This window comes from Passer domesticus, chromosome 17 (genome assembly GCF_036417665.1).
Source record: "Passer domesticus isolate bPasDom1 chromosome 17, bPasDom1.hap1, whole genome shotgun sequence".
Lineage (NCBI taxonomy): Eukaryota > Metazoa > Chordata > Aves > Passeriformes > Passeridae > Passer > Passer domesticus.
Window position 1 is genome coordinate 3989413 of NC_087490.1, and position 26025 is coordinate 4015437.

A 26025-nucleotide genomic window follows, 5' to 3' on the forward strand; every position below is an offset into this window, starting at 1 on the left:
AAGCAAAACAATGTAGAATATAAAATATCTAGAAAAGCAAAACCTTTGTTTTGGAAGTGCTATAGCATTATCTCGTATTTCCCTGTATTTCTGTGTATTTTTCCCTGATCCTCCTCGAACAGTCCCTTTCCTTTGGAGAGATGACAGTGCATCTCCCCAGGTAAGGATGGTTTGGTTTGGAAGCCCATGCCAGATGGAAGGATAGGGAGTGTAACATACCAGCTCTCACAGAGGACTGAAACATGGCATTTTTGAATCCTAATTCTGAATTTTTTCACAAAATCTTTTATTCTCCAGCTTTTTTTTTTTTTTTTAATATGTGATCAACATATTTTGCAAGAGCACATTTTCATTTCAGGCTGCTCTCAAACTCTGACAGAACGAAGCTTATTCATAGAGCAACCATTTAACTTATGAAAAGGAAAGGCTTCAAAGGGTTGTGTATAGTCATTAATAAATGAGACTAAAGGTTCACATTTCATTTTTCCCTTGCCAGTTTTGAGTATATGATATTTAATGACCTTATTCAGCAAAATTTCAGGGGCAGCTCTTAACCAGGGGCTTAAATTTGAACAAGTGCTTAAATGTGCTCTTGAACGGTGTCCCAAGAGAATGTACTTCTTTTGGGGACAGGAGGACATGTAGTGGCTTTCATGAGTCATTATGCCTTTTAGTCATTAAAATATTTGCCTAAGTTATTAACCCTTACTAGAAAGAATACAGGAGTATCCTGATGACTTTTACTTTGCATCCACCCCCTGCATCTGGAACTATCAAGCTCTTGTCTTTCCTTCCCTGCAGCTTTTTCATTTGCTTCACTCATTTACCTCGAGTGAAGCAAATGGAAAAGCGAGTGCAGGATGCTTGAGTTTAGCTCATTTTAAAGCTTTTAAAATTTTAAATTAGAGTTTACTCTTTCTCAGGAAACAGAACAGCTGGCAGTTGGCCTCACAGGACTTAGGAAGCCTGGCTTCCGAGAGAGGAAACCTAGCACTAATTAAAAACTAGGCTTAGGCTCAAAAGCGTTTATGAAAAATACTCTGCTTGAACTAAACAACACCCTGGTGCCATGATGCAGTCTTTGGCTGGCTGTTTTTTTTGTGGGGGAGGAGCTCTGAACTCAGCAACACCCCCAGTTCATGACAATGAGCTTCATACCTTGTTTTCCTTCCTCTGCGTGTGCGTGCACACATCAGCGTGTGGTGTGAGGTTCTGCTCTCCACGCTGCCTTATAAGGCTTTACAAGCAGTGACTCACATGGCCCCACACGCTCTATAACGAGAGCAAATATGCATATCTATAATGTTGAGAGACAGCTTGTGCCTGTCTGTACCCACGTACAGTCCCTGGGTATTTTGATCGGCACGCTGTCTGTGTGGGTGAGTGGGTAGAGTCTCTCCTCTTGCTGGCACCATCTCTCTCCTATCTGATGTAGCTCCTGCGTGTGGCTGAGCTATTTCCAACTGATGACTGGGCCTATAGGAGAAAACAACTTTGGGGCTTGGAGGACTCTGTAGTCAAAACACCTCTAGCATTACACATCCACATGTGTGGCTATCAGATCCTGAACTACCTCCAGTCCTGTGGAGCAATTTCTCTCTCCAGAGTGCCTGTCTGATACCAACACCACAGTCAGGGCATCACACCTCTGCTTTACTGCTGCCAGGAACAAAGGGGAAGCATGCCACAGAAGAGGAAGACTGGTATCAATCTCTTACTAATATTTCTCTCCATCTCTTGCTCCCTCAATTCATGTATTATATCATCTCTTTCTGAGTATATGGAAAAACATCCCAAGGCACTGAGCCTGATTTTTACCCTCAGATGCACATGCAGTTCCCATTAGCATCAATGAGGGCTGCTCATAACTTCCAAATTTGGCCCCTGGGCTTGTCAGTCCAGAGGAACAGTGATCCTAGAAGGATCCTGATAGTCAGAAAACATCCCATGCCAATAATCACCAGCTCATTAAATGTAAATGTTCCTTCTGTATATGTTTGATACCCTTCTTCAGCCTGAAGGACTAAACTTTTGGATGTAAAGACCAGTGAAATAAGTTCACATCCAGCTGAGCAAAGACTGCATAACAAATTCTTCCCTTTAAAATATCGTTTCTGGAGGCCACTATCTCTTTTTTTTCTTTGTTAAATGTCCTCAATTCATTATTCATAGGCTAAAGACTTTTCAAGTTTTCCCCCTTTCCAGCCCCACCCTTGGTGTGAAAGTGCTGAAGGAAGGAATGACTTTACATACACTGGAAAACAGCACCATGAATTAATAATACAGTTTAACCAAGTTCGTCTAACATCACTATAATTGAGTTATAAAAATTTCATATCGGAGTTCTTGCCCAGATTTCTCTGGCTAGTTCAAGCAAAGAAAGACAGTGTGTAATACTTACTACTTCCTTAGAAGACAGGAAGCTGTAGAGTGGGAGGGTTGGGCTGGCTTTTTGACTGGCCTGAACCTCAGCAGAGGAGCTTCTCTTTGCCGTGACCTTTGAATGGTGCCAGGAGCGCCTTCGCCGTGTTTTACGCCCTTCCTCCCGAGACCTGGCTCTGTGCCTCCAGGAGACAGGAACAGCCAAAATGTTATTCCTTAGGATTGTAGTAGTGCCCTTTCCCAGCTCCACACCAACCCTTGGCAGGTCTGTGCTAGGACTCTGTGTATGGGAGAATTTCCTTGCACATGACTGCTCTGTGGAGTCATGAGGGAGAGAAAAGGGATGTTTTGCTATTCTACTTTAAAGAAAAATAATAATTTTGCATCCAGGCTTTGGACCTTAACCTCAAATTTCAGCTCCAATGCATGATTTTAAGGTGGCTCGAGGCAAGCCATGACCTTCCTGCACCATAGAATGTTCCTATGGTGACACACCTCCAAGAGAAAACACGCTCTGCTCTTGCATGAGCACCCCTCCAATTACTGATTGCATTCCTCCCCCCACTGATCCTCAGCTTTTCATAAGAAAATTCCCAGTACTTAGGAGGAGTGAAGTAGGAGAGTGGGGGTGGGCTGTTCAAGTGCTTTCAGAGAACATGAAAAATGAAATTATTATGTGTATAAATCACTTGCTATTGCAGCAATGCTGGGTCTAGCACCAGCATCCACTTAGCCGGCCCCAGGACACATCTGTCATCCAGAGGAGAGATTTTAATCAGGTCAAAGACAATGACTATAGATTGCCACAGGCAAATATATTTCCATTGCTAAGACCATGTTTAAGGGTTTCCTGGGACATCAGCAGTACAGAACCCTTGGGCTGGGGAAGGGACAGTAGACTGGAATCAGCTGTCACGGGCTGAGCATCAGCCATGGGGATTAGAAGTGACTGTCATATCAAAAAGCTGCAGCCACTGCTTCTTGAGGCAAAACCCTTCCATGGCTGAGACCACAAACAGCTCAGCTCCCAGTGTGTGACACTGCTGCTACCAGAGTGGGAAGTGCACAGAGAGCCTGCAGGTCACACAGGCTGTGGCAGCCACATCCTTGAGCCCAGCAGGCAGTGCTGAGGACGCTTGGGAGCAGCGCCGTACCTGCTCCGGCAGCTGGGGGAGTGGGAGTTGGAGCTCTCTGAGCGAGAGTGGCAGCGGCGATGCCGATGGGATTTCCGGGTGCGCCCACGAGAGCTTTAAGAAGCAGAGAGAAAACCCGAATTAGGTTAGCAAGTGGGGGGATGCAAGAGCCAGCAGCTGAAGGCTGAGGTCGATAATGTTCAAATCAGAAGGGAGGTATGCCTTTTAAACCAAAGAGATTGGTGTATGAAACATGGCACAAAACATCAAGGCATGAGAAATTCTCCATCCCTTCATCGCTGCAGTGACATCTTCCTGAGATCTCTGCTAGCATTTTACACACAAGCCATTAGGTTGGCTCTGTAGCATGCTGGGGGAAGATTTGTGGACAAGCATGTGGGATTGCAGCAGCCAGCACCAATCCTTTCAAGACTTTAAAGAGCCATGTGCTTGCCTTTCATCCTGCAGCCTACCTTGTAACAGGCAGGCAACTGCCCAAGACCTTCCTGTTGCTGAGCCTTGGGGGAAACACCATCTCTGTGTGCAACCCATCACAAACCTCCTGCCCTCTCCCTGGTCCTTGTTAAAAAGCAGGTGCAGAAGGACAAGCTACAACTGACAGAGTACACTCGGCAGCAGCCAGCCTTCCCCGCCCTCTCCAGGCGGGAGCATTTAGCCAGTCCTGTGCGCAGCTCTCGTGGTTGCTGCACAAAGTACAGCTCTCCTAAGCACAGCCTGCCGTGTGCATGGTTCCTGCTCCAGAGACAGGACCATTTCCCTGGCTTCTGACAGGTGCCCAGTCACTGGTGCTGCCTTTTCTGACAGGGCCTGAGGACAGTCCTCAGCAAACTGTCCCTCTCTAGGGGACAGAGGGCCAGTGCCCTGCTGCAGTTCCTTTGCACCACCAGAATGTTTCTCATGGATTACCTGGCCCTGTTACCTAAGGGCTATGATTGTCCATGCCAACAGCTGAAGTCCTGGGTGCAGAGAGCAGGGTGACAGGCTAGCTGCCACCTTCTGTGCCCTGCCCCTCCAATCTTTGTTCACCACAGCAGTTAATTTAGGTCTGGAAGCATTTCCATCTGCTCAGGCTGGCATAGCGGTGCCAGCAGGCAAAGCTAACTGTGGGTGAGCTGGTGGGAACAGCCTGACTTCATGGCCATACTACACAGGCTCTGACAGCACAAATACAACCTGCTTGGGCAGCATTTAGCAACTTGCTGGTATAAAAACTCAGCAAATAATTGCTTGAGAACAGCATCTCCTTTAAGACAAAAGGGCAACCTCCAGGGCAATTCCTTCAACTCTGCTTGGCTGTTTTCTTTGATGCTTTTCACACCCAATGATTTTGTTTTTCTTCACATTTTGGGATCCTCCTTTCTTATTTCCATACAGCTGAAATCAGCAACACTGAACATCTTTCACTCATATGGTGGATTTGTGTGAAAATCCCTGTGTTTGCCCTTCACCCCCTGCACCAGTCCTTCCAATTTGTCTTCCTTTCTGCAAAAGGGAAAGCTGGTCCTGTGTGATTTAGATAACCAGATGCTTGATGCAAAGATAAGTCAAAGCAGTGTGATTATCCAAAAAATCCTCATGGGATCCATCTGATCCACGCCTGGGAGCAAAAGATTTGCAGAAACTGGGAGTGGCTGAGCTCTGATTTGCCAGCAGAAAAATGAAGCTAAAATGCCTTGGCTGGTTTATCCCCAAAGAGCAATTCCAGCAGCTCTGGTTCCCTGAGGGCAGGGCACACCAGCAGGACATGGATCTTAGCTTTAACTGCACTGTTAGGGTACTGCTGTGTTAGGCTGGGGAGATGCCTCCTTTTACAGGTAACCTAGGAAGCCTCTCTTTTACCACTGAGTTTTCCAGGTGCAGGGCAGCCCAGTTCGAGGGGAAACAGCTGAAACTGTGCCACTTAATGTGCAGAAATCTTAGTGAAAAGGAGACTGGCTTTCTGCATGCAATGGAGATGGCCTGTGCAGGCAGTATCCCGAGGCCCAGCAAAGCTGACCAGGGGGTCAGTGCCCAAGGTTCAGCCCCAGGACTGTTACCTTGCTCTGAAAGCAGGTCAGAAGCTACAAGTTGCAGTTCCCAGAAGACAGAGAATGAAGGGAAAAACAGAGGCAGCTTACAGTCCTTCCAGTTCTGAGGAACCCCATTTTATACCATGCCCTCAACTATATCCCTACAGGACAAGGACTGTGCTGTGCTAACACTCCAGGGCTGAACCTCAACACCAGATTTTTGCAAACTCCATCCCCTCCAAGCAACCCCTTCTCTTCCCCTTGACCCCATTCAGACCCTTGCCTGTGTTGTACCTCATGGGTAGGTCCTAATGCAACCTCCTAGAGCAATATATATATATGGTTCAATATATTATAAATACATGAACCCAGGAGCTGCTGAGGCCCTTCCCAGTAAGGGTGTGCCAGCCTGCCCTTTTGGCAGGTCAGTGTTCAGCCTCTCATGCTGCCCCCACCAAAAAGCTGGAGCCTTCTCTCTGGATTGGGTGGACAAGACTCTGCACATCCGTGCAAGATACACAAAGTACAGAAAGAGGTGTCACAAAAGAAAGGCAGAGGAAAGATCTCCAGCCTCTACAAACCCTTTTCCATTCCAACGAAACCAGAATTGCTGGTTTTAGCTTCAAAATAATCCTGAGAAATGCTTAGAGCTGTGCCGCAGGTGTTAGCTCCAGGGGCCCCACCACACCAAGCACTTCCTAGCCCCACACTGTGCAGGCAGGGCAGAGAACTCCATGAACCACTACTTACTGTTTTTTGTGTTTTCTTTCTTCCTTTCTCTTACTTTTGGGGCTTGAGGAACTAAATAAGAAATGGCTAATTAATTTGGAGATTTCTGTTCCGATAAAAAGCTGCACAATCACACATCAATGTTACAGCTCAGTTGCCCAAGAGCATGCAGTAAAAATGAAAGGGATTCATGATTGTCACAGCACAGGGGGTCTGAGTGCCTGCTGACAAATCTGCTTCATGGGCTTGGCCAAAACCCTCAAAGGGATCAGCCAACTTGGTGACTTTGCCTTTTTCCATAGAGAAAATGAGTACTTCTTGATAATGTATACACACATACTGGAATCAGAAGAGCTCTTCCAGTCCACAGACCCACATGGAATGGGGGGACCCAAGGGGATTCCACAAGGAAACACAGAAGAAATGTCTCCTGCCCCAGTCAGTGAACATCAGCCTTGAAGAGACCATTAAACTTATTTCTAAGGGACCACTCATTTGCTCAACTCTTACCTGTGCCTTCTCTTCTTTGATGACAACCTGCAAGACACAAATATGTACATTGAATAAAGGGTCTCACAAAACTGGAAGTTTGAGTCCAAGGCAATGTGCTTAGGCTCAGACTGAGCACTGAGAGAAGACCTCATCCAGCACCTGGGCAGAATGGTCCTGCCTCTCCTTTAGCCAGCTGGTGAGGGAGCAGCTGAGAAATGCTGGTGTGGCAGAAGGGACCAGCACACCATACAAGTAACCGAGAACATGGTCCTCAGGATAAGTCTTTGGAGAGATCACATACATCCCCTATCTCTGGTGGGTCCTTTTTCTCTACTACTGCCTCCAGTTTTGCACTGCATGTAGAGGTGGGTCCATTCCCTGGTTTTCTGTATGAAAGACCAAACAGCAGTCCAGGGAAAAATCCTCTCTGTGTAACTCCAGAGCAGTCTCACAGCCAAACCAGCATCATGGCCCTGTCTTGCCTCCTGGAGCACCCCTGGGATGACATAGGAGACACCTCTCCCATGCACAACACCCTGGTGGCATGGAGGACACATCCCTGCAGCAAGTCCTGGTCCCAGTGCACTGCACACCCCACTGACTCTCCTCTCAGCCTGGAGCACAACATCCTGCAGAAGACACAGCCTGAAGTCCTGCCTGGAGGGGCTGTGAGATTGCCTCTGTCAAAGTCACTTGGGGTCTGTCGCTGAAATGCTGCCAGGTGTCTGCAAACAACCTCTGGTCACTAAGCCTGAATGGTTCACATCATGCAGTCTTATGGGACCACCTCCACCTTATCCTTGGTTTGCAGAGGCATATATGGCCACCAAAGGTCCAAAGCCAGAGTTTCTGACCCAGGACTTCCATCAAGATGGCATCCACAAAAGAGCATAAGAATTCCTCATTGGGAAGAAAGTCTTTTAGAGAAGTTGCTATATGTTTGTTTCTCCTTCTCCCTTGCTCGTTGGAGATTCAAGCTCAACTTTTCACCCTGTTATTCACTTTTGGTAGCTTCTCTCTTTGGTTCAATATATTATAAATACATGAACCTTCTTAGGGAGATGGAATCCACTGTTCTAATCAAATATTGGTTTAACAGCTCAGAGAAAACAGTGAAATATTTGCAATTTTAAAAATTAATCATGCTCTTTGAATTAAAAATGGACTTCAGAAGGGGAAGGTGGAAACAGTCGCTGGGGCTGGGAGACGAGACTGGGATGTGGGCATGGGGAGTTGATCTGAACCTTTTTCTCATGCTGACACTCTCTGCAGGCTGGGGAGAAAGGGATGGAGACCAGCACAAGCCCTGAGCACTGATCCCACTGGCATTCCCGAGGATGGACACATGTGAATAGGACAGCAAGGTCAGCAGGCTGGGGCTCCACACATCTCTCAGCAATGTGGCTTGTCCACCTCTGTGTCCCCACACCCCACCAGTTCATGGTTCTCTGTTTGCACTGGGTGGAACCCCATTCCATGCCCTCCCAGTCCAGAGGGACTCGGGCTATGGCTGCCCAGTGCTCAGAGCCTCATACCTCTCTGCCCACTGGGACCAACAGCTGCCTGAGGCAGCAGTGCCTTCCACCCCTTCTCCAAACCCCAACAGCCATTGCCACCGGGGAATTACATTTTCAAGGGAAAAAATACCTGTTTCTTTTTCGCTTCTTGGAGCTTTTCTTCTTCTTCTTCTTCACAGGTGAAGGACTGTAGGAGAGAGACCTGAGGGGGCAGAGGGGCATTAGGGACCACAGGGCTGCTCACAGCCGTGCCAGCCACCCCAACACTCACCCCACCACCCGTGGCATCTCCAGGGCAGAAAGTGGCTGGGGCTCCTGGCAGGAGCAGGATGAGCTCATGGAGAGACCCAGGGATGAGCCTCAACCCAGCTCCACTGCCCTGAGGGGAGGGCGAGAAGATGGCGGCACCTCCCTGGGCTGTGGAACCCCCAGGCCCTCACGTCTCCATCTTACACTGATCCTTTTCCTTCACACCCAGCTGAGAGCTGCCATCCCCTCCTGCCCCACACATCGCCATCGCCACGCTTACATCCTTCGCTAACCCTCTCTCCTCACACCCAGCCAAGGGCTCACCTGCCCGTCCCATCACACTACCATGGCTCCCTCACACCCAGCCAAGGGCTGCCATCCCTGTCCCTCACGCTGCCATGGCTCCCTCACGACATTCTTCCCTCACACCCAGCCAAGGGCTGCCCTGCCTGTCCCCTCATGCCACCATGGCTCCCTCATCACCCTCTACCCTCATACCCAGTCAAGGGCTGCCCTGCCTCTCCCCTCATGCCACCACAGCTCCCTCATGCCGCCGTGGCTCCCTCATGCCGCCATGGCTCCCTCACGCCCAGCCAAGGGCTGCCCTGCCTGGCCCCTCATGCCACCATGGCTCCCTCATCACCCTCTACCCTCACACCCAGCCAAGGGCTGCCCTGCCTGTCCCCTCATGCCACCACAGCTCCCTCATGCTGCCGTGGCTCCCTCATGCCGCCATGGCTCCCTCACGCCCAGCCAAGGGCTGCCCTGCCTGTCCCCTCATGCCGCCATGGCTCCCTCATGACGCTCCTCCCTCACACCCAGCCAAGGGCTGCTCTGCTTGTCCCGTCATGCCGACATGGCTCCCTCACACCCAGCCAAGGGCTCACCTGCCTGGCCCTTCATGCCGCCATGGCTCCCTCATGCCACCATGGCTCCTTCACACCCAGCCAAGGGCTGCCCTGCCTGTCCCCTCATGCCACCACAGCTCCCTCATGCCGCCATGGCTCCCTCACACCCAGCCAAGGGCTCACCTGCCTGTCCCTCACACCGCCATGGCTCCCTCATCATCCTCTCCCCTCATACCCAGCCAAGGGCTGCCCTGCCTGTCCCTCAGACCGCCATGGCTCCCTCATCATCCTCTCCCCTCATACCCAGCCAAGGGCTGCCCTGCCTGTCCCTCAGACCGCCATGGCTCCCTCATCATCCTCTCCCCTCATACCCAGCCAAGGGCTGCCCTGCCTGTCCCTCAGACCGCCATGGCTCCCTCATCATCCTCTCCCCTCCTACCCAGCCAAGGGCTGCCCTGCCTGTCCCTCAGACCGCCATGGCTCCCTCATCACCCTCTCCCCTCACACCCAGCCCTGCCTGGCCCCTCACCCCGCCGTGGCTCCCTCACCTCCTTCTCTTCTTGCGGCCAGATTTCTTTTTCTTCTTCTTCCCCCGAGCTGGCAGCGGCCGCTCCCCATCGCATGAAGGGCTGAGGATGGGGACAAGACCCAATAAACGTTAAAAATAATAAAAATTAACCCTGAATGGGCTCACATGGGACTCTCTGGCATTGCCACCTCAGGGACATGGGGCAGCAAGGTCAGTGTTCATGGTGGGCCAAGGGTGTGGGTGTTGCCTCATTACCCTCAAACTAATTATTTAGTCACAGTTTAAACGAACTGTCTAATAGAGATATAACAAGACAGCTCCACCACAGCTATGCTGATTATTTAAAACATGTTTGCTGAGGTTAACGACTCCAAAACAGATTTATAGGTTTTGTTGCTCTTTGTAAATATGCTTTAAATAATTAATTGGCATTTAATTTGCATACAGTAATTATTGCAACCAGATGCATCTAACTATAATAAAGACTTGACATGTGTTAAGTAGCAATTGATTAGAAATATATATATATTTATTGAGACACTATGGTAATTGAAGGAGATATGCATCTCTTATACAGTTGTTAAACCTTGAAAATAAACCCTCTTGCAAATTAATTTCTTCTTTAAACATATGATGCTGAATCGTGTTATGTTTCAATGAAAAGCAAATACCGTGGTTAATTAATTCAGAGCATTGGGCTGAAAGAAATGACAGATACTCTGTGGCTACTCATTAACTAAAGCAAATGCTTGTAAAGACAGAGGCAGCTGGTGGCATCCCTAAATCAGCCCAAATCAGCCATGTGGATCTCCAAACAGATCCACAGGTCCCTCTGAATCCCCAAATGGATCCATGACCAAGGTTTGTGGGGGCACAGCAAGCTCCCCAGGGCCTCTGAAAAATCACTGACAGTGCTGGGTTTGTGTCTTGGGCTCCCCATTTCTCATCCTGCATCTGGGAATAGCCAGAGGCAAGGAATGGGTGGAAGCAGCCCCACAACTGGAGAATGCTGTGAGATCTTCGCTGCAGAAACAGGGCAAAAATTGAGCAGTTTTCTGCAGCAAGAGCAAACATTATTGCTAATGAAAGTACTAATGCAGAGCAAACGACACTTTGAGGGGGGACACTCAGACTCCACCACCCCTCAACACTTGATCATCCAGGGCTTGAATTGCCAGTGAAATTACACTATCATAAAAACTCAATTGCTTAGAGCTTTTAATACACTTCGGGAAAAAAAAAATAAAAGCTCTGCAAAATGAAACTGCAGGCTAATGCTTCAGTTGTGAGCTGTGAATAATGAGTGCTTCTGGTGCAGTAAATCCAGTGTGCAAGCACAGCATGGCCCCACGGAGCACCCACATCCTCCTCCTCACTGCTCCTCCCAAGGATTTCACGGATCGGCAGCAGCACCACGAGAGGATGTGGCACACCTTGGGCTCAGTGGCCCTTTTACCTCAATGCAGACAGAAATCATGCATTTTCCAGGACGTCTCATTGTCACTAAGCTCGGACACCTGCCCAAAGACAGCCAGGGACACAGCTGGGCACTGCCACAGCCACAGGAGAGCAGGGAGCAGCATCTCATGCTGCCCCAGGTGGTTTCTGCAGAGCCCTTCTCCCTCTCCCCAGATAAAGTCTTTTGTCTTTGATGTGGCAGCTTTCCCTTGTGCACTGATCTGACTTCAATTGTTCCTCCACGATTATAATCAAAGTCTAATTAAAAGTGTGCTTTAGATTATTGTTCTGGTTGGCCTGAAATCTGAAGATATGAAATGTGCTTTCTTGCTCTTTCTTTCCAGCATCTTTAGCTGAACGGAGCAGCTTTAATCCCAGAGACGGTTGAGCAGGCAGGGCTCAGAGACCCCAGCTGCTTCATTTACAACGTTTCATTCATTTTTCTCCTCTCAAGTGGTCAGGGACTAATGACAAGCTGATAACGAGGCCGTGTCCTAATGAAGGCAGTGCTGCTGAGCTGATCTAGCACGGGGAGAGGGGAATTGCTGAGCGCAATTCCCAGCAGACCTGGTCGTGCAGAGAGTGCTGGCAGGTCTTGGAAGACTCGAAGGAGGCTGTAGGAGCAAGCCCTGGAGTAGAAACGAACTGCAGGTTCATCCCTGCAAACTCGCAGAGGGATTTCATGCGGTTGCACACATTTTCTGTGCACACACTGAGACATTGAAGCCACCCCCAGCTCTCACAGACCCCAGAGGGGCTGAGTAAACATCCATGGACAGCTCCCCTGCCACCCCCGTGTCCCAGGGTGGCCCCGCTGGCAGCCCTGGCTCCTACCTGCGTGACCTGCGGTGGGCATGGTCTCGTCTGTCTCTCCCCTTGGCACAGCCATTGGTGCTGGCAGGCTCCCTGACCACGCAGCTGCTCAGCTTCTCGGGCCGTCTGTCCTCCGCAGGGTACGGCAGGCAGCTGAGCGTCCCACTGCCGGGGCAAGAGGTGACAGAGAGCCATCAGGAGCTGTCCCTTCAGCTGGGGCCATTCCCCGTGCCCTGGGGAATCTCCTTTCCCTTTTGCAGGTTGGAGCTGTGCAGCTGCGAAGGAGAGCTGTGTGTTGCTCTCAGTGCTCAGCTCTCCCACAGGGCTCTGGAATGCCCCGCTCCCAAGCCAAGCATGCTGTGCTCATTGATCAGGCAGAGATGCCACGAGCATCATGCAGCCAAGGAGCAGCTGGACAGCACAGGCCAGATCCGATCCAATGGGAACAAAAAATAGGAGCCAGTCGGGACATCTTCATCTGCATTGTGGGGTTTAGAACACCAGCTCTGCAGAGACAGCACAGATTTTGCATCCTGATAGAAAAAAACGAACCCTTTCCCATTTAAAATGTAGTTTTCCACACTTGCTAATGCCTCAATAACACCTTACCACACATTCTCATCCTTGACTTCCTACAAATAAGGTGCTGGGCTTGTGAACACACCTGGTCCAGCTGACAGCTCAGCCTTGAGAACCTGGGACAGCCCAGCAGAGTTAAGGGGAACCACCTGGGCCAGGTCCGTGCCTGTAAGTGCCCTGGGAGCTGGCAAGGGGCAGAGCAAAGGCAGGGAAAGCCTGTAGGGAATGATTTCTAAGAAACACTGGGGCTTGTGCAAGCTGAAATGGAGAAAAGAGCTGCTGAATGGAGAAAACAAACCCAAACAAGTCTGCGTGCAGACACTCAGGAGGAAAGTAAATAGGTTTCTAGGCCCTGCAGATATTTATTTCAAAGAATGAAAAGATTAATGAAAAGCCATAAACCATACCCAGCAGGGGTGCTGGAAACGCTGGGGTTTAGTGTCATCCAGAGCATTATGGAATAGATAAAGCAAACGTGGGCATGTCCAGGCCCAACCAGGCTGTGGGGTGATACCCTGGGTAGGCTGGGCTCAGCTGGCACTAAAAGCGTCCCCATTCCTTCCCATTACCATTTTAAAGCTGATCCCAGGACTGGGATGTGGGTGCCACTTTAGGGTCAGCTCTGCAAAGTCCCGTGGCTGTGTCTGTCACCAGGCCTACCTCCTCTCCTTGGAAAGCAACACTCTGGAGCTCTCAGGCCTTGTGGATGCCAGCAGAGCAGGAGGAGGCTGGGATGTCCCCCTGCCAGCCCTGCAGCCACAGTGAAACATGCTTTGGCTGCAGAGACCACCACACACATGGGCTGTGGGGATAGGAGCCAGGGCCAGGTGGGTGCTGCACATCTGGGCGTTAAGTGGGGGCAAAAGGGTGGTTAAAGAGCAATGGCATGTTAAAAAAGCCCCAGTTAGGCATGGCCAGAGCTTTGCATGCCTCAGAGAACATCCTGCTGCCTGCCTCAGGCATGAATAACACTCCTTGGGGTTGGAGTTGGCACAGGAGCACCTGCAGAAGGGTCACCCCTCTCTTCCCACCTGTGTTTTCTCTCTCAATAACCACCCACTTTGTCTAATAGCCACCTTTTCCTTGGAGCCCATTTTGTAATGCCTTAACATTTAAGGATATACACAGCCAAATAAAAGAGACAAGGATAAGTGGGGGGAAGCTGGGTGAAATGTTTCTGGCCCAGAATATGCAGGAGGTGAATAGTCCCTCTTGCTTTAAAAAGTCTGTAATAATTCCCCAGTTGCTTCCCAACATCTCCATTATTTTTAACCACCCAGGAAGTTACATGGTTAATAATTTTCTGTGTGCCAGCTAATTGGCTTGTGGCCTTTCCCAAACCCCTTTTAAGAACAGCCTTCTGAGGCTCAATCATTAGGATCCATTAAAAACGTCCCCAAATTAATGACCTGTGCAAAGCGTGAGCTGGATGCACTCCAGCAGCAGAGCAGGAGGGATCCTCCCCAGGCTGGCAGCAGGCTGGAACACCACTGCCAGGACCTGGGCACAACAGGCGACATCCTTGTCACCCAGCCTCTAATGGGATTTCCAGGTCCTGGGGTTAAAGCATATTGGCCTCGAGGCAATCAAGGACTCCTGTCCTGCAACGTGCCAGGAACCATTTCTTCTGGGCTTGGAAGTAATTATTGATGGAAATAATTATTCTCCAATTCCATCAAAGGCTGGCTTCCATTCAACCAAATGTTCTCCTCTGATGGATGCTGAGAGTCACTAATGCTTTAAACTGGCTGGTAATCCCCTGGCGTGGAGCTCCATAGACATTGATTGGAAAAAAAAAAAAAAAATATATATATATAAACATTTTCTTTTCTTATTGTCTTTCGTGTCTTTCATGACTGATATAAAAGTGATGCAGTTTGGTGTGAATGATCTCTGTGGCCTCAAAGGAGGGATTATCACACCTTCCCTGCTGTTTGTGCCTGCAGCAGAAAAGAAGAAGCCTCTGTGGGTGTTTTTGCTGGAGCTGGCCCAGGGAGAGCAGCAGGGATGCTCAGCAGGATGCTGCTGGGAGCACAGGACTCACTCAGCCCAGGGGATGTGCCAGAGGAGGCAGGAAGAAGAGCAGGCAGGAGGGATGCCCTGCTGGGGGTCAGCACGGCTCCAGCACTCCTAGTGAGGCACACAGCCTCCCTCCCCAGGGTGTTGAGTGTATGTTTGTCCCTAAGGATGCACTTGCTCCTGGCCAAGGGCATTCAGACCAGGACAAGGCAGCTGCCCACCCATCCCACCTGCCCTCCAAACTTCTCCATTTCCACTTGGCAATTCAATCACAGGCACTCGTTTTTCTTTTCCCTTCCTTTCTCCTGTGCAGAAGCCCAGCCTATCCATCAGACCTGTCCAGAAGCAGAGCAGCTGCTCCTGATGGGAGACCCCCCACAGCAGGGCACCTGTGGGCTGCCTGCCACCCACTCAGTGCAGAACATGCCCTGTGCAACCACCCACCACAGCTGGCTCATCCTGTCCTTCCCATCCCAGCAGTGTCTGGGTCAGGAGGGGTCTTTTGGGCTCATGGCAAATTTTGCCAATGCGGCAGTGGCTGGAAGAGAAGCAGCAGGCACACAGTGCCCTCAGCTCTCCACCAGCACAAGCCTCTCACAGCCCTGGCTGCCCACCTCCACACTGTGGTGTCAGATTTGGGCTCTCACATGTATTCCCTCTCTAACAGAATGTGTTGGCAGCAGAGGGCCATGATCTATTGCCTACCCCAACACAAATGACACAGGAAAGGTCACTGGTGGGAAGGCATCCAAACATCCCTTATTTGAAGGCGGATGAAACCACCATAAACCACCACGGCCACATGGAGGAGAAGGGATGGGTGGCTCCTTGCTGCTGGCAGTGCCCTGAGGCCAACCCACTCTGCCTCCCTTGCCTGGGGAAGGGATGTCACCCCCGGTGTGTGGGGATACCATGGAGACCAGTTAATGACTGCCCTTGCCCACAGACAGACCCTGGCACTGTCCACAGAGGACGGGACAAAGGCACAAAGTGTTTGCTGCCTCAGGGAGCAAACTCCCAAACCATGCCCATCCCTCCATCCTGGGCTGCCACGCTGCCTGCCACGGCCAAATGCCATCTCATCAGGCCATGAAATGTGGCACTTGGTGACGGACGCTGCTCGGGGAGCTGAGCCCGGTGACACCCGTGCCCCCTGGCCCGCAGTGACAGCAGGCAGGGGGGTTTGCTGTGCATTTCACATTCCCTGGGTGCTGCCATCCCGAGCACTGCCCTCCCCTGCCCACAGGCTCCGTGTCCCAGCCCAGCTGGCCCTGGCCCTGCAGCTGTCTCCTGCCACAAAGCTTCCATCAATCAGCCTTTTCCCCGCAGTAGCTCATCTCAAGAGGACACAAAAGCAGGAAAATTTTCTCCCTGTAACCTTTCAGCTGCCAGACCGTGGCAGGTGACCATCTCCCCACTCAATTGTGTTGTCCCTCACCTGCACAGGAGGGACCCCAGCAGTTCCAGCTGTCAGTGGCCTTGTGCAGCCTCTGTGCCCTTCCCAGCTGCCCTGCAAGCAGCAGTGTAAGCAAACTGGGGCTGGACCATGCTAACCAAGCAGTTTTGGGGTTTTTTAACCTTTATTTTCCTTTGCACATGCAGCTGAGTTGGGTGCTGGATGCACAAGCACTTCAGAGGCCCTGGGCACTGAGTGCACTTGGCAGACTTGCACTGGCAGCATTTCCAAGGTCAGAGGATTTGGGATAGCTAACACAGAAACTTTACTACACTCCCTGCTTCAGCCCTAGCTGGCTTCATGTTCCCATCATCTCTACACCCTTCAGTGAAAAGGCAGGAGCAGCTTCAGCCAATCAAATCCCCCAAACAAAAAAGGCTAAAACATCTCTGATGAGCCTAAAAGCTGTGAACATTTCACTGGAATTACACGATGAAGGATGGACACCTTGCTTGGAACTGGGAACATCAGGATATGGCATCCTGAGGGGAGGCTGGAGAAACTCCTGTGCCTGCAGCTGCCTGCACCGGGGATGTTCCTGTCACTTCTGAGTAACATACAAAAAGTGCATGCACAGGTAATGGAATATCCCATCCTTCCTCTCCTTTCCTCACCTGGAGGTTTTGGCTGTGCAAGAGAGGGCAGTGCTGGGCCAGGATCCCTGCTCTCCCACATCCCTGCACTCTCTGCCACAGCAACATCACGTTTGCTTCTGCCTGCTTCTGCCCTGGGCTCTAGTGACGGTGATCTGAGCTGCTCAAAGTGTTTCTACAATCCACCCTTTGGGCTGAGAAGCCTTTTGGCACCGGCAAAATGAGCCTGTGATTTTCTCTCTCGCTCTCTGGCTTTGCTTATCTGATTGAAAAAGAAAATGGTCAGACCATTCCCTTGTCCTCCGAGAGGGAGGGGACAGAAAAGACTGTCGTAAAGACATTTCCCAGTAAAAACTCCAGCAGATGTGTTTATGTAAAGCTCTTTGAAATACTCACTAAAAATACCTCTTCAAAATTAGGAGATGGGGAATATTTGTGAGTGCTTCCCACAAGCACACACATACACACACAAACACCCAAGGCAGGTTCTTTGCCCACCTCATTCAACCCGTTATTATTAGTGCAGCAGGAGCCCTGCAGTTTGTTATTGAAAATTATAATAGCAAATCACCGAGATGTTTTCCTTGATTACACAGACTCCAAGCCAGTTCAATTTTAATCTTCTCCCTGCTATTTTTTTCTGTGTATCAGCAGAGGCACCAGCTGCAGAAAGGCACGTGGGTTTCTTGAGGCAGTTCAAACACACAAGAGAAACACAATTCTGTACTATACATTTTTCATAAGATTTTTGCCAGTTGTGACTCTCCTCCCCCTCCTGCTCCTGGGAACCCTGTGTCCTGGCACAAGCCTGGATGTGGCTCCTTTTCCTTCTTACACTCCAGAAAGGTTTAACGACCGCTCCCAGCACATCCCGGGCCAAAAAAGCAGCTTGGCTCTTTCTTTTCCAGCAGCTGATTTACTATGCATGGCTGGATCAGAACAGAGGAGCTTCCCTGCTGGAAGAGGCCCCGGTGGCGGCGCAGGATCAGTGCCAGCTGCTCGGGGGGATGCTGAGAGGTGGCAGCCCGCGGGGAGGGCTCTGTCCCGGGCACCAGCTGGCAGCGGCGGCGGCTCCTGCTGAGCAGCAGGGGATGGACAATCCCTGCAGAGGGAAAGCTCCACGGGGAAAGAGATGCCTCCTGAATCGCCTTCTTAGGCAGGCTCAAGCACGAGGGTGAGCACAGCCTCTCCCTGCTCCCCACAGCTCGGTCTCCCCTTCCCCAGGGGCACCAGGAGCCCCATGCCCTGTCCTCCTTCCTCCCGAGCACCTTGCAGGGCTCAGTGTCCCCTTCCTTCACTGCCAGCAACCCAGGATGGCTCTGCTGACTGCCTGCCAGCGACAACAGCGACAAACCTGAGGAATATGGCACATGGTCACATTGTTTCTGAAGGAAACCTGGACTGCTGCCCCATCTCGAAGGGTTTCTGCGGCATCTTGTGCCTCCCACGCTGCCGGCTCGGAGCTCCCTGCGGAGCATCCTGCCCGTCAGCACCTGCACACTGCCGGGCCAGGCTTGCTCTCAGGGGGACAATCCTGTGCCTTTCCTGTCCTCAAATCCTCCTCCTTAGACAACACCCTGCGGCCTCCCATGTCTGTACAGCAGCCAGTTTTCTCCTCCGTGAGGAAATGTGACGAGAGGAGCTTTGGCTGTTTCGGGTGCCCGCAAATGCAGACAGAAGTGCTGACGTGCTGCCCCATGGCACAGCGATCTAGCACATCCCTGATCCATGTTTTGGGGGATGCTGGGCTCCTGGGTGATCCAGAGGCCTGGGGCTGAGAGCTTGTGCTAAGCCACACCATAGCTCCACAGCCATTCCTCCCAGCTGGCCCCAGACAGCACTCCTGGCTCCTTTCCTTGCCATCAGCCCCAGGCAGCCTGCAGCAGCTATGAAGGGGGTGAGCTGACAGCCGGGCATGGGGGCAATCTGAAACAGCCCTTGCAGAGCTTGTGATTAGGAAAAGTCTGGATCTGAGCTCACGTTTCCCACGAAACACTTGCCTATGAGCAGCACAGGGCAAAACCAAGCTGGGCAAAGGTCAGGACCCAGGGGCTGGAAGGGAGCCCAGCGGCTGTGGTTGGGCACTTCTCAACACAGCACAGGGAGCCAGAAGCTGAGGATGATGCTTAATGCTTTAGGAAGGATTTAAGGAAAAAAATGAACTAATGGATGTCCTAGAAAAGAAGGGCTTTGGCACTACCTGCAGTATGGTCAGGCTGGAGGACACCTTCACACCCAAGGGGCTGCAGTGCCAGCTCTGCTCCTGGGACCATCAGATGTGCCTGCTGCCCTCATTATCCAAACCCTGTGCTATTTGGCATGGCAAACGGCAGTGAAATAGTGAATTTGCCAATAACAACTCGTTAAATTTTCATCAAATAGGGAATTGTAAGCACACAGTTACCCACAGCTCCTGAAAGCACTGAGAGATCACTTTAAAAATGAATTAGTAATTAGGCACTTTGGAAGCAGCAAGGAGGTGGCTGGAGAAGATCCACTTGGAGCAGCAGTGCTTTCTTTGGCACTCACATAAAGTTTTTCCTCCATCCTTTGAAATTTCACTGGAAAAGAAGACAACATACTGGAGGTCCCAACACTCAGGTAACTCCAAGAACACAACCTGTTCATGCAGCTGCCACCTGCCTGCAGAGCTGCCCTGGAAATGCCTCTGGTTGAGACTGTCTGCTGCCCCATCCATCCACTCAGGCTGGGGACAGGGACACCCAGGTCACCAGATGCTGTTCATAAATCCTGAGCCACCCCATGTGCCACAACACAGGCATGGTGCTCACTAGGGAACAGAGATTCCCAAGGGCTCTGCTTGAAATGACTCCAACATCAAAAAATGCTCGAATCCTCCAGGACAGACTCAGGGTACAGCCAAATGGATGTCCCCAACTTGGGTGCCAAATGGGTGTCCCCAGCCAGGGCATCACCTGGGCAGGGTCTGGTGAGGAGGGGTTCCCTGGCCATCCTTCTCTTTGGGACTTGTCTCCTGGACATCCAGCCCCTGTGATGTACAGGGCTGCACTGCCAGGGCCACCCTGGGGCCAGGAGAGCTCCATGACACCGTGAGGAGCAGATGTCCCCACACAGAGAAGCGTGGGCAGAAATTAGCTCCCGTGGAAAGCAATTAACCAACAGATTTCTGCTGCTGAGCAATGAGCCTGCAACGATCCCAGCCCAGCAGGGGATGTGGAAAGCAGACTTTAAACTCCCACCCTCACTTGCTGACAGGGGGTTTTTGTGACCAAAAAGGGCCTTTGCCTCCCTGTGTGTGCAGTGACAGCTGAGCTGGGAAGCTCCTGAATTGCAGCTTCATGGGTGGGAGTGTTTAGTTTGACTCCAATCCTCTTTTCCTGCAATACCTCCTGGTCCTGTGGGAAACACCTCAGTGGTCAGGGCTGCCTGCCCAGGAAGGACTGGTGAGGAGGTTTTGGGTAAAGGAGAGTTTCTGGAAGGGAAGACAGGGAATTTTCTCCTCCCACTGTGCTCCAAGGTGGTATAGCTGTGCCATCCCTGCTACACACAGGGCTGTGGGGTGCTCAGTGCTGTGAGGGAGTCAGAGCCAGAAAGAAACCTCCTGTGTGCTCTCGGGTCCCCATCCAACCACACCACCCTGCAACTCTGCCCACTGTTTTAAGTCATCCCAAAAAAAGGAAAAAGGGGATATTTGTCAGCTTGCTGCTTCCTAGGGAGAAGACTTGGAAGAGGCAGGTGAGTCCCCATGGCAGACCCTGCCAGGATGGGCTGCAGAGAATCATTTCAGTTTCCATCCCATCCATCTTTAATTGGGTGTAATAATAATTTTATTGCTTGCTGGGATTTGTGAGGCTGAACTAATATTTGTAAAATGCTTTGCTATCCTCAGCTGAAAGGCAATCTAGAGTGGCAAAGCCCTGGTGTTATTCACATTTGGATAATCCAGAATTATTCATAAACAAAATCAAGATTATGCAAATATATTCATTAGTTCTCAGAATACCTCCAGGAAAATAGGGGAATTAGTTTTGTTAACAATTATATATTATGTAAGTGTGTGTCTAAGCACGCACAGCCCCGGTGCTGGGGCACATTCACCTGGGACTCATCCCGGGATCCCAGAGGGCTGAGAACAAAGGTTTGGCCTGTACAAAGCCACCACCTCAATTTTGGGATATCCTGATGCCCCACAGAAAATGACAGCACACAGCACAGAGCCCTGTGCCCTGCCAGGTCCCCCTGGCTGCCCTACTGACACCCCCAGGATCCCCTCACAGACAGCCCACGTGTGAGCACCACCACCTTACCCCCAACCAGCCTCCCAACCCAAATGAGGGCTTCCACAGCACGTGCAGGGCCAAGAGGCTGTGGATTTGGGATCTGGAGGCAGCCCCCTCACCCAGGACCTGCCCTTTGTGCCCAGCACAAGCCCTCACACGATGCCAGCTTGTGCCCAGCCTGGCATTCCGCAGTGTGTGACCGTCTATTTGGGATGTGCTGGGAAATGGGAGATAAAGGTGCAGTGAAAATACTGCATGGTTTAATTAATGCCACATGCCTTTCACTCTATAGGTTGTGTGGATGGTTAATTATTTTTATAAAGAAAATAATTAGTCCCAATCAAGGCAGAAGCTCTCCAGAATTACAGCTCATTAACCGCTCTCACATTTTTCTGTTCTATAAAAAGTCATGTGGTGCTGATGAAGATTATAGACTCTTGGAATCAGCATTAAATACAAATTCAGACAGTGTTACCATCCTATTACCATCAACTGGATCGACTTGGCTTCGGTAATTGCAGCTGGAGATGAAGGGCAGGGATTTCTGCTCCACACAGTCTCTGGAAACAAGCACCCTGCCCATCAGTTTGCCGCAAACAACGTGACACCAACCCTGACTTGGCTGAGTGCAGCCCTGAGGAGATGACAGCCACCAAGGAGAGAGGGGAAAGCTTTGCTGGGCATGTGAAGAGGAGGAGTGCTCAGGGTTGCTTCAGCTCCTGTTTGCAGGGGGGCTGCCCTGCACACAGAATCTGCCCTTTGGCAAAGCCACCAGTCCAGTGGATGCAAAGGGCCAGGAAATGCAGAGGGGACAAGGAGCAACCTTTAAGCAGTGGGATTATCCTCATGGGACATGGGGAAAATAGGGCATGGGGGATGCTCTTGCCAGGGATGGGGGAGCATCTGCAAGCATCTCCCTCTGGGCTGTGCTAGTCCAGGCACTGGTCCAGTTCTATTGAACGTGGCAGAGACCTCGCTCAAAGCCTAATTGAAAGAAATCACAGCACATTAAAGGGAGTTCAGGTCAAATCAATACCAACGTGCTGGGGAGGGCGAGCGGGGGGAGCAGGGCACTGGCTGAGCCCCAGTGCCAGCTCTGCAGGGAGGGCACAGGCTGTGTCCAGGGGCTCCACTGCCTGCTGTTCCACCACAGGCAGGCGAGGTGAGACCTGCTGTCCTCTGCTCTGTGCAGGACAAACCCAGCAGCAATGTAGGCTGAGGGCTGGCTGTGGCAGCCAGCAGTGGGGAGGGGTAGGGGAGCCATGGGTCCTTAGGATCCTGCTTTTTAGTTTCCATTAATCAGGGATGGATGTGCCCTGGGTGGCATTCACAGCCCAGAGAGCAGCCAGCACTTTGGACCACGAGCATCCACTGCAAAATTAACCCACCCATCCCCGTGGCACAGCTCCCATGCACAGAGCCCTTCGGCATCTGAGCCCTCTTGGAGGGACAGGGAAATTGGGTTATGGGTGGAAAAAAGCACTTGTGGTGAACTCCTGAGGCAATGGGGGAGTAACTACTGCCACGAGGCAGCAATAGCAGGAGCTAAACCTCACGCTGGCACGTGCTGCCAGTGTTGTGCCTTTGGCTCTGCCCCTGCAGGTGCAGAGATGCTCCACACTCATAGTGAAGGCAGGGGTAGAGACAGGAACCCTGGCAGCCTGGACTCAACAAAACATCCAAAACCCCTCCAAAACATATGAAGAACATCCTTCACTGGCTGCCCATATGTGGGAAGTCTTTGGGAGAGCACACAGACTGGTCCAAAACCATGCTAACAACTTCTCCGGCCACCAGACAGAACTGAACCCCTTCATTTGGGGCTGTCCAGGGATCCTAGGGGACAGGCAGCCAACACACCCTGTGCCCTGCAGAGCTCAGCCCCACCCAGGGACTCCCAGGGCCCAGAGGAGGTCACCAGGAGACCAAGATCAGGAGACACAGGGCACAACCAGGCCCACAGCCGTGGATCCCACTGCTCCCCAGCAGGTCAGGCTGCAAAGCTCCCCGTTTCAGGGGTTACACCACAGCTCCCTGTGTTCCTCCTCCACTGGTGGTGCCCACGCAGCCCCCCTGCACCTCCCTCTCCGTGGCATTATCCTCCTGCCCCTCTGCTGCCGTGGCCCTGCACCATCACCCTCTAACCCTGCCAAGGCGTGGCTGATGGGCAGACAAAGGCAGGGATGGGGTGGAGGTGAGGGATAACCACAGAGGCTGTCCCACACACAGGGAAGGGCAGGTGACACATGACAAGTTTTGCTGCTTTGGGGTTTTATTTTCTGTAAGTTGCCAGTCTTGGAATTTTCTGGAGAATAAAAACCCCATCCCTTCAAAGAAGTGCTGAAGCCAGTTGTCTTGCTTGTCCCCATCATTACAATCCTGACCAGGCTCTGACCAGAATGGAGGGATTTGAAGAGGGCAATGCTTTATAAGAAATAAGTTCTCTGAGTGAAAGCACCAGCCTGAGGAGTAGATCTGCCCAAATCCCAAACTGCCTCCTCAACCTCTGGGTGCCACAGCCACGTCCATGCCCTGGCAGAGCAGGGCTGCTCTGCTGGCTGCAGCTGCTGGAGCTGTGGAGAATGAGTTCTGTTCTATTTACATGCTCTTACAGATTGGTGTAACACTTGCACAGCTTTGGTGGGCAGGGGATCCTACGGCAGGTCCAGCTGACCCACAGATTAATGCAGCAGGAGCTCTTTAACTGTGAAATCTCTCTTAATGCAAAAATATTTCTCTTGCTGGGCAGTAGCTAATTCTTCATCCTGACGGTAATGTAGCTCAAATCCCAGCTTCCTGCCCCACTCTGCTCCAGTCACCCTCCAACGCACGTGGGCACAGAGATAAATCCAATACAGCCAGCCCATTGCCAAAGTGCCATCAAGTTCCTGCTGGAATTTGATGTTAGTGGCAGTGCAAACCCATTTTCTCAACGTTGCCTGTGGGTCTCAGAGCATTTCAGCCACCCTGTGGGCTGCGAGATGGGCACCTGACCCCAGCCCTGGAACCCAGCAGCAGAAAGCCCCCACAGCCCACGCCAGCAGTGACAGCCTCCCCTGCCCCAGGGAGGAGAGAGAAGAGCAGCCCCACAGGCAGCAGGACCCTGCCCACAGTGTCCCCTCTCCTGGGGCTGGGCAGAAGCTGCTTCTTCTCCCCTTAATAACTAGACATAAATTAAACATGGAGAGTTAAACAGGTCAGCAGTGGAGCCCCAACCTCGCTGCCTCCAGACCAGAGACTCATTTCAGCCCTCCTCGAACACCAGTACAGTTTTTAATAGAGTTTATTTTGCCGCTTGCATTATTTTTCGTAAGCCCTTCCTGCAGTCCCTGCTGCGTTGGCAGGGAAAGTGTTCCCGCCGCGTGCGAAAGAAACGGCTATTTTTAAACTCCCCGTGTTTGTCAGCGCTTTCAGCTCGAGTGGCTGATGGAGAAGCCAGTTTTGCAGCACCCGGTGTCCCGCAGAGGGTCGCGTGGCCTTTGCCAGGAGATGGTGGCACAGACGTGGGCACCGTGCCTGGCCACGCTGCCGGGGGTGATGGTCCAGCCTGCTCGCCCCCGGCAGTGCCAGATCCACACCAAAGCCCTGTTCGGGATGCTGTGCTGCTGGGACCCACCACTGCCAGCAGATTTCAGGCATCACAGCCTCTGCGCCTTTGCAGACACCTATGAAATCATCAAGCAAGGCTGCAAACACAAGCTGGCTCCCGGGATTTGGCCTTTCTCCCTGCCCTTTGCTGGGAATGCCAAAGGGCTCCAAGCCAGGCATCAAACCCAGGCCTGTTTTCCAGCTGATGGCACCCAAGGGGGTGGAGGAGGTTTGTGGGTCACAGGGAAGAGCTGTGGGTCACAGCAGACCCAGTCTCACAACAGCAAAGAGCCTCTGGGGGCTCATGCCAGAGCAGGGGCTGTGGCAAAAGCCCTGGCACCTCTGCAGCTGAAACACTGGTGGGATTTTCTGGCCCAGGTCAGGCTTTGCAATGATGAAGAGGTTCAGGCAGAAAATGAAAAAAAAAAAAAGGAAAAAAAAAAGGAGAGAAAAGGAAAGGATGGTCATGCATGAAATGATTTCATTTCAGTGACACCGGGGTTGCCTTTGGTAAGTCCAGCTTATAGAGGAATGGAGGCATGGAAAGGTACAGCCACCAGCCATGGAGATGTGGGAAGGGGTAGGAATGGGGCTGAGCAGAGAAGGCCAGGGAAATCTCCCAAGCCCAGGGAGCCTGGTGAGAGATGGGACCCCCAGCACACCACAGAGACCCTTTCTGGGGTCAAGCTGCAGCAGGACAGGCTGTCCCAGATGACGGGGACAGGACGGTGACAGCAAGGAGACACGAGCAGCCAGAGGACCTGGCGCTGGGCAGAAGCTCCTTAGCAATCCCTGTCATCAAGGTCATCACTGCTATTTATTATTTAGGGCCTCACAGCCCTAAATATTCATGAGCAGGACTTTGCGGGAGGGGTGTGAATACCTGCATGGGGTTCAAGTGTCCTGCTCTCCTGCCTCTCCAGGGATGAGATAAAAGCAGGGATGGGGACTGGCTGGAGCTGTTGCTGCTACCTGAGCCAGGCAAGGATGAACTCCAGTCCTGCAAGACCCTAAACTGTCATACTTCACCCTGGCCTGGTTCTCCACGCTCCATGAAACAGCCTCACACGAGGGCTGGGATGCTGCTGAGGCAGGGAGGGGACCCCATGGTCAGCACAGACCCCACCAGGGCTGCCCTCACAAACCCAGCACCCCCAGCATCTGCAGGGGGCTGCCAGGCAGCCAGGCTAATGTCTCCAGTGGGTTTGATCAAGGGTGAAATCAAATATTTGTACAGAACCATTCCTCCAGCCAGACAGTGGAATTGTCCTCCCTTTTGCTTCCTTCCACCTGATTTCATCCCTCATCTAAAGAGATTGGATACGGTGCTTCCCCAGCACAGCATGGA

General features: G+C 51.6%; 1 protein-coding gene across 1 annotated transcript in view; it reads right to left on the reverse strand.

The window, feature by feature from the left end:
• SRRM4 (serine/arginine repetitive matrix 4) overlaps positions 1–26025 on the reverse strand; it is a 46999-nt gene that overhangs the window by 15931 nt on the left and 5043 nt on the right. The window contains exons 2-8 of the mRNA XM_064393081.1: positions 12202–12345; positions 9929–10009; positions 8414–8485; positions 6785–6811; positions 6296–6346; positions 3537–3629; positions 2402–2564 (exon numbers count right to left, since the gene is read on the reverse strand). Coding sequence (XP_064249151.1) covers positions 2402–2564; positions 3537–3629; positions 6296–6346; positions 6785–6811; positions 8414–8485; positions 9929–10009; positions 12202–12345 — 631 coding nt within the window. The remainder of the gene's footprint in view (positions 1–2401; positions 2565–3536; positions 3630–6295; positions 6347–6784; positions 6812–8413; positions 8486–9928; positions 10010–12201; positions 12346–26025) is intronic.